This window comes from Rousettus aegyptiacus, unplaced genomic scaffold, assembly GCF_014176215.1.
Source record: "Rousettus aegyptiacus isolate mRouAeg1 unplaced genomic scaffold, mRouAeg1.p scaffold_m13_p_17, whole genome shotgun sequence".
In the NCBI taxonomy this organism is placed as follows: Eukaryota; Metazoa; Chordata; class Mammalia; order Chiroptera; family Pteropodidae; genus Rousettus; species Rousettus aegyptiacus.
In genome coordinates this window covers 35,229,804-35,241,815 of record NW_023416292.1, presented here as the reverse complement: position 1 = coordinate 35,241,815, position 12,012 = coordinate 35,229,804, and the positions used below count along the sequence as shown (strand labels likewise).

At 38.1% G+C, this 12,012-nt stretch overlaps 1 protein-coding gene across 1 annotated transcript in view; it reads left to right on the top strand.

The window, feature by feature from the left end:
- Window positions 1-12,012, top strand: part of GNAI3 (G protein subunit alpha i3) — a 32,861-nt gene that overhangs the window by 9,055 nt on the left and 11,794 nt on the right. Inside the window, exons 2-4 of the mRNA XM_016155588.2 lie at window positions 7,029-7,071; window positions 7,182-7,323; window positions 11,117-11,274. Coding sequence (XP_016011074.1) covers window positions 7,029-7,071; window positions 7,182-7,323; window positions 11,117-11,274 — 343 coding nt within the window. The remainder of the gene's footprint in view (window positions 1-7,028; window positions 7,072-7,181; window positions 7,324-11,116; window positions 11,275-12,012) is intronic.

Genomic DNA, 12,012 nt, shown 5'->3' with positions numbered 1-12,012 from the left:
TGATATGTGATTGCTTCCTAGAAGAATCTTTTCTGAAACGAGACCATTTTCTCTGTCCCAATTGCAGTTCACTGCCATCCTTTACCCTTAAGATATTTAATCATTTATTCATTCACTGAACAAGTATTTAATGAGTACTCACTACATTTCATGCACTCTTTAAGGTGTTGAAATACAGTGTGGACAAGACAGATTCGTGGCAGCTTCACCGAAGTGAGTAGTGGGTAGAAGGGAGCTGGGATAGGGTAAGGAGAATACGGAAAATAGGAGGAACTTATGAGTGAGTCCAGATTTATTGTCAGGTATAGTTGTAGGGTTAGAGTTGAAGGCTTAGCCAGGAATGAGTGTGGGCTGAGTAAAGATAACAGAGGAATGGAAATTTTCTGTTTCTGTTAACTGCCCACATTGAGAATTCCACCCATTGCAACTGGCATTTGCAAAATGTGATTAGGTAACCACTGAATCTCATAGAAACTCAAGCCATTCATCCCACAGTCATTATGTGCCTACTCTGTCCTAGATTGTGCTCTGGATGGGGAGGGGGGACATAAAGCTTTATTTAATATTCTGTGCTTTCGAGGAGTGTGCTTTTGAGCTTGAGACTATTGTCCTAAATAGGTACAAACCAAAATAATTACAATAATTTGAGCAAGTATGAGTGTTACAGTGTTTGACACTAGCCTGCAGGATCAGGTTGAGCCTAGCCAGCGTGCTCTTCAGGGAGAAGTACACAGATGTGGGAGGGTTTCCAGGTTGTATCAAAAAGAGTTTCATTTTAATTAAAACCAAGGAAACTAATTAGCAGTTTATGAAAAGTGAGAAGATTAGGAGCTGGAAAAGTAGTTAAATAATTTTTTTAACATATATATATATATATATATATATATTTTTTTTTTTTTTTTTTTATAGTATCCAGAGCTGGCTAGAGATTGAGGTGAGATGGCTGGGAAGGACAGTATGGAATGCAGTTTTGGAAATAACCTTGGGAATGGATGCTGAAAGGAAATGAATAATCTCTGCCAGCCATCACAGTGGGAGTCATAACTGTTCAGCGAGAATGGGGAAGGCTTTAGCAGAGTCGAAGTTTGCATTGAATAGAGTTTTCAGGGATGTTCATATGCATGTTTAGAGGGAAAGTGGGCTGGGTGAAAAAATTCTGATATTTTAGGCTATGGAAACTTGCTAATTTCATAAAAATACATCTAGTTTCTCTCATGAGACCATAAATTTCTAAGCTTATCTGTATTCGAAGTCTTAGTATCCAGTAGTTCCAGACTCAAACATAAAATGTTTGTTAAAAAAAAAGGACTAACAATTTTTTAAGTAACAATTTTTATTTGTTCCATGACATTTTTTTCATCTGTAATTCTAACTTTTTTTTTTTACTGAATTAGGAAGCAAGTGGTTTTTGTATTAAGACTAATACCTTGAAAAGCATTTTGAACAAAACGTCATTTTTCACCTTAATCTGAATTTTTAGTCTGTTAACTACGTAAGCTTGTCAATAAAAAGGAATTGGTGGGAGCAATAGATCATGGTTAGAACTAGCATGGACTGTGCTTCTGTGATCTTTAGTAAAGGATATTTACTTTTTTTTTTTCTTTAAGAATGGCAGTCTAACTCGAATGTTCTGCTAGTTGGAGACTGTGTAATTATAGGTACCCATGAGCATGAATACAGGAGGTTCCTTGTCCAACAGCCTTTACTGCCTTAGTGTTGCTGTGCTGTTTAATTCCTTCTACTCTTTGTCCCTTCTTGGCCAGGAGTGCATGATCGGAGAACATGCCAATCACTGAATTACAGTAGCTGTTGTGAATGATGGAGTCAATAGGAAGATGTGGATTCGTGGTTTGATTTCAAGCTTCTGTGTGTCCGAATTAGAGATTTAGTTTGCTCTTAGTATTATAGTAATTATAGTCACAGAATATTCGAATGCAACCATAGAGCACATCTAAGCCAAATCTGTCTACATTTTATATGTAAGGAGATGAGCATTGTGTAGCGAGGTGACTTCCCAAAGGTCACAGTTAGTAATGGCAGAGCTTGGACTAAAGTCTACTCTTCGATGGAGCTTATTTCTACATGGTATCATTTACTAAAAAAAAACAAACACAGATCTTTTTAAGTAACTGAGTTGTAAATGAAAGGTGAGAATAAGTTGGACTGAAAAGGCAAATTTATTTGCTGGCCAAGCTTTCACCCCGCTGTGGGAGAAAGGCTGTCTACGCCTGTTCAAGTTGTATGTTCTCATATGTCTGATAATGGAGGCCTGGAGAGAGACCAGAAGAGTGTCTTGATCTAGCACTGGTCAGAGGGTTATCCACACATGGTGCCATATTAGGACCTGGTTGTGCAGACCTCTGGGAAAGGGGCCGTGCTGTAGTTAGAATGCTAGGCTTTTAGATGGTTTAGGAATCTCCACAGAAAGATACTTAAAAGGAAAAGAAGATGTTTCAGGTGCCTCTGGAATAACCACTAGTACACGTGGTACTGGTATGAAGATCTGTGAGGAAACCAAGGAAAAGCTGTAGAGGTACAGATGGGCGAGGAGTGTGGGAGGGGAGGTAGTAGACAGGTTTATCTAGGGTTGAAAGTATATTTAAGGAAGAGAGTTTTTTTGTTCCTCAGGGTGGGGTGGAGAAAATGACTCATGCTTTGACGTAGTCTGCTGTAGCTGTTAGGTTATAAGTTGCAGTTTAAGAGAGTGAATGCAGATCCTATCTACGCTTTTATTATTGGGAAAGAGCTGCTACATACTTATAACATTTCTCCTGGAATTTTGATCCAACATCAGTATTCAAGGAGTTTTTATTAAATTCTTTGGACCTTAGCATTATTTGGTGGTATTCTGAACAGTGAAAACAGCATTCACAAATAATAGCTGGTTAACATTTATTGAATATTTGCTATGTGTCAGGCACTGTTCTAAGCATCTTCTGTTAACCCCTGTTATACAGATGAGGAAATTCATGGTGCTTGAAGGCACAGAAGTATTAAAGAGCATAATATAGTCAGTACCTTCTGTGGACTGGCTTTAAGTTTTCTTTTAGTCAAAATGAAAGAGAAAAAAAGAGAACTGTAACACAGTGTGACACTGTTTTTGAGGATCAGCTGCCTTTCAGGGTTAATGTTTAAAGTCAAGTTTGTATATGAGCCGAATGTGTTTACTCATTATGATGATTTATGTATATTAGGAATTCACAGGCCTTTATCCTTTTATTCCCCTCCCATTTCCAAGACCATTCAGACTTCTCTCCCTTGTATATTCTGTCCCCTGCCCAGTTCCATCTTTCCTCCCTGTTGTCATCTTCAATTTCTCCCTCTCCAAGCCATAGAGTCTGTCTTTGCTGTTCCTTTGTGTTGATCCCATTCTTTGTAGCCTTATGATTACTACCCTGGTAGATTGAAGATGGGCAAATGAATCCCCCCCTACACTTGTGATGAATTTCAGAGGAAGCTAGGTAAAAAAGATGTAGATAAAATTAGGAAGATCCCATTGCCACATATAAATTGGAAGAGAGCGGTGAGATGGGGGAGCAGTTGGGGAAAACCTAAGAGTGAGACGTTGTTAGAAGGGGACTTAATACTGCAGAAGCCATGGAGCACAAAGGATTGAGGTAAAAATTAAGAGTTCAGACCTAAGAAAGGGTTGTAGAAAATGTTAGAAGAATTTAATTATTAGATAAGCTAATACTTTTTCAATAGTGCCATTTGGAAATGAGGAAAGGGGGCTCTGAGCTAGAATTTTGAGAAAATTAGAGCAGTGACACATACTAGGCGCAACATCAGGCTCTGTCATGCGAGGAGTAGAAAGGATTAATTTGAGAAATGAATAAGAAGACAGAAGATTTTGTTACCGCTTGATGTAAGGAGAGAAGAGTGAGTGGGTTCCAGATGACTCTTAGATTTCGTACTTGGAAGAAAGGTAAGATGCTGACATTTTTCATGGTGATCTAGAAGCTGAATAGGCCAGAGACACTGGTATAAAGTGATTCATTCTTTATGTGTGTAAAATGCTCTGGAACACTCACTAAAACAAATCATATATTTAATTCTGTGGTCAGTAAGAAGTTCCTTCTTTTAAGAGATGGAACTGGATACCTAATAAAAGTTTGGGTGAAATGTGCATGTGTTAGTGTGTTTGTATTTTAAAATCAGCACCTTCATAGGGTAGAACTTAATGAAGTGGATAGAAATTGGTTCTGAGATTAATAGACTTATGGTTATTTCACTCAAAATAATCCAATATAAATGATAGAAATGCTGTTTTCAGTATATAAAAGAATGGTGCACAATGCTTCATTAACCTCCACTTTTCTTAGTTAATTTGTAGCTATTGCTAACATGGGATAATCTAAGAATTCTGTTTTAAACTGTTTAATATATAACTGGTGTACTTTTGTATTTTCTTCCCCAGAATTGAGTCATTACGGTTTGTTCTTTTTTTAGATATACATGGGAGAAACTACTACTTTCTAATAGTGTGGTTAGAAAGTTCCTACATTCTATTTGAATATTAACTGTTTTAGTGCTACTCCTGCTTAGGTGATAAGAACAAAGTCATATGTAAATGTTCTTTTTGATTCTGTAAAAATGTGGATATCTAGAATATTTAAGTTATTTGAATTTTATTTTAACATTTTTGGTTGATAGAGTTGAGAAATATTTATTAAAGGATCATGTTTATTAAACATTAGTCACTTATCTGTTTAGCAGCATTTATTTGCATAACCAATTTATGTCAGGCCCAGTTTTGGCCCTGAGGATATAAGGATAAATAAACCTTGATGGAGCTTATATTTTATTAGAGAAAACAAGAAATGAACAGGTCTGTAATGTGAAGAAGGGACACAAGTACTTTGAAAAATTAGAACACAGTAAGGGGAGAGAGGGTGATTGGGATAGGGCTTTTCGATAGATTGGTCAGAGAAGGCTGTTCTGAGGGAAGCAGAAACCTCAGTGAAGAAGAAATTCCAGGCAGAGGGAATAGTAAATGCAAAGACCATGAGTCAGGATCAGGCTCATTGAGAACCAGTTTGGTATGTTGGAGGAAAAGCAAGAAAGCTGGTCCGACAAGAGCAGAGAGAACAAAATGGAGAAGGTTAGAAGTTGAGGGTGGAGTGGTAGACAAGAGCCACAGCATACTGGGCCTTACTGCCCGTGGATTTTTATTTTGAGTGTAATCGGAGGCCATAGGAGAGTTTCTAGGCAGAGTTGTGACACGATCTGATTTACAAAGTTCATTCCACCTACCAAGAGGAAAAGTGACCACAGGAAAGGGACGGTGTGAAGCATTGGACCTTTTAGGAAGCTTTTGCAGGGACGGAGGCCTGTGGTTTCCCATGTGCTCATGATGATCCATTGTCGTACAAGAAAAGACTGTTAAAACTATATTTTTAAAAATTAGGCTGATATTTAGTATTGGTATTTAGTATTGATATTTAGTATTGGTACTGGCACTCACATTTCATCTGTATGTTAGTTACATGTCACTTACCATTTTTTAGCCTGAGCAGCTGGGTGATTGCTGGTGTCATTTACTGAGATGAGAAAACAGGGTGGAGCAGGTTTGGGGGTAAGTGTGGGGAAGTAGTAACTCAGTTTGGGGCATTTTAAGTTTGAGTTGCCTACTAGAAATCTAATGAGATGTATCAGGTAGGTGATTTAGATATATGAGTCTGGAGCCAAGGTTAGAAGCCAAGATTAGAGATCTAAATTTAGAGATCATTGACATAAGAGGCAATGTGGAATTTTGGAGCCAAACTGTGTGAATACACATTTCAGCTCTGCCACTTACTGACTAATCGTGGACAAGTTAACTTGATGTCTCTCTGCTTTATTTACCTTATCTATAAAGTGAGGATGATAATAATATCTACCTTGCAAGGGTTATTGCGAGGATTAAATAAGTTAATACAAGCAAAGTGCTTAGAACAGCGTCTGGCGGGCAGTACTCCCTTGATGTTAACTGTTATCAGTTTATGAGTGATGTTTAAAACCACTAGATTAGATGAAATGACCTAGAGAATGAATGTAGAGAAGGAAAAGGGCCAAGGAAGTAACACAGAACTGAGAGATGGGAGGGAGGAGACTGTGGCGGAGTATGGTAGGAGTCAAACCAGAAGGATGTGGGGTCTGGAAGCCTGTCTAGTGCAGAAAATATTTCAAGGGGAGAAGTCATCAACTTGGATAAATTCTCCTTGAGAGATGAAGATGAGGACCGAGACTTGACCATTGGGTTTGTTAAGATGGAAGTCATGGAGACCTTGAGGCGGGTTTCAGTAGAGTGGTGGTTATGAACATCTGATTGGAGTGGGTTAAGTAGAGATTTGGAGGTACAGAATTGGAGACCATGGGTATCAGATAACTCAGAGGGGTTTTTCTGTAAAGAGGACGAGAGAAAAGAGGGTGGGAGTTAGAGGAAGATGTGTGGAGTCAAGGGGTAATTAAGAGTGAGGTGACTTGATTTTAAGTTGGAGAATAAATAGTACAGTAAGTTTGTATACTGATGAGAGAAACTCAGTGGAAAGAGAAAACCTAGTGATATTTGAATGACATGAGATAATTGCAGTAGCCAAGTCCTTGAGTTCAGGAGGAATAAGGTGGATTAAGTGCACAGTTGGAGGGGTTAGTTTTAGACATTAGCAGAGAGTTCATTGACGAAGGTAGAGAAGTTAATAAAAGAGACTAGGCCAAAAACTAATCTCATTTTTGCCTGTGTTCATTCAGTGTCTATATCTTGATGTTTCATGTAAAGGATGAGTTCCTAGAGGTATTATGTTGGTTTATCTCCTTCAGTGATATCAAGTAGGCCCTGGGACACTTTCAATGAATTATATTTGGTTGCTGAGTTATATAAAGAAAGTGAAAACTCTAATGGAGAAGCTCAGTAGTTTTTCTAATAGAAAACATTACCAGAGTTTCCCCTGTGGCTACCAAAATAGCACCTGTGGTTTTCATTAATCTGAAATTATCACTTATGTTGATTTCATGCTTTTGTGTGAATTCAAAGTCTGGTTTTCTTTCAGGTGCTGGAGAATCTGGTAAAAGCACCATCGTGAAACAGATGAAGTAAGTTGAAACACAGCCTTTTGTAAGACTTTATTTCTTCATTCTGTATACAGATCTATATTATCTTTTTAAGTCCATGGTAATGATTTGTGGTTTTCTTCTTCTTAAAGAATCATTCATGAGGATGGCTATTCAGAGGATGAATGTAAACAATATAAAGTAGTTGTCTACAGCAATACTATACAGTCCATTATTGCAATCATAAGAGCCATGGGACGGCTAAAGATTGACTTTGGGGAAGCTGCCAGAGCAGTAAGTGTTTCTCATTTCCTCTTTACTTGCTCTTTTTTTCAGTAGATGCAGTTAAGCAAAATTTGTTTTGCGTTTTAGGGAAATGAATTTAAGCAATGAGATCAGATGTAGCAAAATTCTGTGTGCTCATTTGAGGAGTGTTAGTAAATATTCTGCTTTACGAGATACTAGATTACCACACAAAGAAGAGCCTAGGAAAAGGGATTCTGCGGCTATACTGTCGGTTTTGTGATAACTGTTTTATTCACCGCTTCTCTTACAGCGCTGTTTTTCTATATTATAGTAACAAATGATAGTAAATTGGTATAATCTAAAAGAGGTTCCCATGGTGTGTAGCTCTGTTTTCTGGGGTGTAGAGATTAAAGGTAAATATGATTCTCCCAGAATAAACTTGGTAAGGATATGAATACTAAGTCTGAATTTTAGAGGCAGTTTTAAGGTACTCAGGGATACTATATCCCTGTACTACATTGAACTATAGACTATAGAATTGGATTCTATCATGTCTAATATAATTCTTGCACATATCAGAGATCAAAAATCGTGTAAATTAGTTATAATACTTAGTGTGCCTGAGGTCTAGTTTGTAAATTAAGATATTTATTGCAGTGGGGAGAGAGCCAAAATGAAGGTAGGGCATCTTTTATATCATCAGCTAAATTCCAAGAGAAGGCTGGGAATGTACAGGATGATTTTCTAGAAATAAAGATCAGCTGTGATCATCAGTGTGTCATACTTAGGCACTATGGGCAATAAAAGGAAGTGACCTGGGAAGGCAAACCTATATGTTGGTGAAGTAGCTTAGGGACTCTGCTTAGCAACTCTCAACTCATCAAATGCAAATTAATATTCAGTAAATAAGGGGAAAAATTGAAGGGAAATATAGTACAAGGGTGGTTATAATTGGGTGATATTGGACTGGGAAGTCTTAGAAATGGCATAGGGAAGAGGAGTTAGAGTAAGGGTTGTAAAAAGATGGAGGGAAGATAGCAAAAGAAGGGAAGTGTGAGAGGCATGACTTATGTTTTTGTAAAAAGGTGCCATATCACAAAAAATGAGAGACTATTTTTCTAAGCCATTGAACAGGGGAAACACGATAGATGACGCAAGAATAAAGTCTCTTTGTCTTACTCCTTTCTATTCTCTTACCGCCTGTTTTCCTTCTTTTCCATATTTTCCTCTTTCTACCAGGCCTCTCCTGTGTTCTTATTTTTTCCCCTCCTTTTTCTCATTTTTTTTCCTATGAACTAACTCTACTTCTCTGTCGTATTTGCTGTGCCCGATAACGGGTCAGTAATATTGTGTTATTCTCTTCCCTTTCTTTGTTGGCTTTTTCTCCACCTCAGTTATTTACTTCTCTTAGTTCCTTCCTTTTTTTTATTTCTCACCTTTATATCTCTTCATCGTTCCTCCTTTCATTTGTTTACATTTATCAAATAAGTTGTTATTAATCTTTGGGTCTTGACACTCCTTTGTCACCAGATGAAATTGACATTTTCTGTCTTAGTCCATGTGGGCTGCTATAACAAATTACCATAGACTCGGTAGCTTCTAAACAACAGATATTTATTTCTCACACTTCTGGAGGCTGGAAGTCCAAGATCGAGTGCCAGCATGGTTGGGTGGGGGCCCTCTCCAGGTTGTAGGTGTCTTGCTGTGTCCTCACATGGTAGAAGAGGAAGGGATCTTTCTGGGGTCTCTTTTATAAGGGCACTAATCCTATTAATGAGGGCTCTACCCTCTTGACCTAAGCACTTCCCAAAGGCCCCACCTCCTAATACCATCACATTGGGCATTAGGATTTCAACATGAATTTTGGAGAGACGCAATTGTTCAGATCATAGCAACCTTTCTCCTTTCATTTCTTTGGTTTATCAAATCAGTGTCATTAATCTTTGGGTCCTAACACTCCTATTTTACCAGGTACATTTGACATTATTCCTTTCGGGTCTGAATCAATTAGCTTTCCAGCATCCACCCATCCTAATCTACAATCCTATATAATTTTTTGAAGTTTCTTTTTTCATATGTTAAGAATTTATATTTATAGCACCTCTTATCTTTCTCTCTTTTTTTTTTATGGTCGGTTAGAGAGAATGGAAAAGACTAGAGTTGGATGTAGAATAGACGTGGGATAGGGTGAAGGTATGATGTTCATTGTAGAGTGTGACCTCTTTATAGACCTATAAAGAAGGTTTATTGTGGGGAAGCAAGATTGGTTAGCGAAAGAGATTGAGTGGTAAGGGAAAAATGCTTCCTCCTAAAGCAGTGTTTACAAAGTCAGAACAGCAAAATTATGTAGCAATAGCTCTATTTTAAAGTTTCTAAAATTAGATTCATGGTATTATTTTTTAGAAAGTAATGCCTATTGAGGTTTTTTTTTTTAACGTCTGCATGAGTATAGGTCAGATTGCAAAACCAAGGGACTGAAATGTTAAATAAAGCACTCTGCCGTATACGTAGAAGGACGTGCTCACTGTTGAGTGTGTTTGCCAATTTCCGTACTTTTTCAGCTTTTCAGTCATTTGTTAATTTATAATTTTTATCTCTGAAAAGAGAGGAAGGAAGGGGATGTAGGTGTTAGATAAAGTTTCTAAGAGAATTGGGCCTAAAGTATTATTAGAAAGAATAGAGGAAAGTATCTTAAAGGACTATTACTCGGTGAGTCATTAAGGCAGAAGACCCTGAGTTTGGCAGAATTGATTGGGGCACACTCTGGTTAGATTCGTTTTGCTTTGCTTACATGGACACACAAGTCTGAGGAGTTTGGGGCTGTGACTTCACCTACGTTCTGAAGTTCTTTTTGCTTGCTAGTTTATTGTCCTGATGACTCCTAGTGATACAGTCGATTGCTCTTCTTTCTCCTTTACTTTTTCTTTACTAACTAAATGCTTTTTTAGTATCTGCATTGTTACAGTTACTTGGAAATCTCCAGAGGCAGATGAATATTAAACTGAGGTGAGGCAATCATCCCATGAGACCTCATTTTTACACTATCTGACAAGAAGAATAAAACAAAACAAGTCACAGTTTTCATAGCCCTTTCCGGTCCTCTCTCCCTCCCATGTTTTAGGTTTAAAAACTGTTACCACTTATAAAGCTACGTTCATGACTCAAAGTTTTGCTCACATCTCTCTTTGCAGCTTTCTTTTCCCCCTGCTGCCTTTTCCCTCCTATCTTACTTAGAGGAAGAGTATTCCTTTGGGGAAATCTAGAGACTGAATTTTCCCTGAGGGATTTGTTTCCCCCACCAGGCTTCCAGACATTTTAAGTGCCCGTCTCCGCTTCTTCCTGTTCTTCTCTCTGAACTGCAGGGGGAAGAAGAGAACAGTTTTTCCTTACATTCGCTTTACTCACTTTGACGTGTTTAGACTTCACCTCTTATGCGCTAGTCCTTTCATTTCCATTTTTATTGTAGGCTTCCTTGAACAGAATGGGAGTGAATTACATGTGTCTGTCTCATGGGCCAGTTTTTTTTTTCTTTTAGAAATTGAATAACCAGGATGGAGATTTTTAGGCCTGTCAGAAGAGATCTTTGCAGGAGGAGACAATGTAGGGGCAGTGAAGTCATCCCTCAGCTCAGCTCTGCACTATGACTGTAGTGGACTGAGAAAGGGGGCGACTTCACTGTAAATTCTCTCAGACTGCCTGCCAGGAAAGGTCTCTTTAATGCCTCTTTTAAAATAATATAACTGTGTATGTGCTCGCATGCACGCGTGCGTATGTGTGTGTTTTAAAGGTGTTCTTGTCGGGTCTTTAAGAAATGGAGAATCATGTGTCTCTCTTTCTTCAGGATGATGCCCGGCAGTTGTTTGTTTTAGCTGGCAGTGCTGAAGAAGGAGTCATGACTCCGGAACTAGCAGGAGTGATTAAACGATTATGGCGAGATGGTGGGGTGCAGGCTTGCTTCTGCAGATCCAGAGAATATCAGCTCAATGATTCTGCTTCATAGTAAGTAGTTTTCCTCTGTGGAAATATAACAGAAAATAACTTGGTGACTCATGTCCATCCTTAAGGAAGTGTTTAAGTAACAGACACTCTTAGAAGTCCGTAGGATCTCTTACAAAGATTGTTTCAGTTCAGTTGTAGAGCCCTTAGACATTTTTTATGACTTGGAGAAAAATGTTTCCTCTTGGAATGTAAATGGGAGACTTGGCACCATGCAAGCAGCTCTGTGAAAGTTTATAATAAGCAAGTGAAAGAGGAGAAAAATCTGTTGCAGCTGCATCCTGGATCTCTTCCAGCTCAGTAAGTTCCCTCTGCATAAGGGCTTTGCATGGATTGCCAGCTAAGGGGAAATTTAAAATTCTGATATCCCTTTTTATGGATCTGACTCTCTCTGACTGGGTTGCAATATGGATTTTTCTCGTACTAGTCACCACTTAGAAATCTTTCACCAGATCACAGTAGCAGACTTTATATAGGAAGAGTATGTTGAGTCTTGGAATGAAGTTGAAGCATCTACTTGTCAAGGAAATTCTCAAGTGTTACTAAGTTTTAGAAAATTTGTAATTAATACTTTTGTTAAGCTATTACATGCCATCCTGTTTTGCTTCTTTTACAACATCTTTATTTATAAGAACTATATTCAGAATATGTTTTTTTAACGTGCATGTTTGGGGCTTGGTGAGTTCTTACTTGTATCCATTTCTTTACTAAAATGAAGACACCTAAGCATTAAGGTATTTT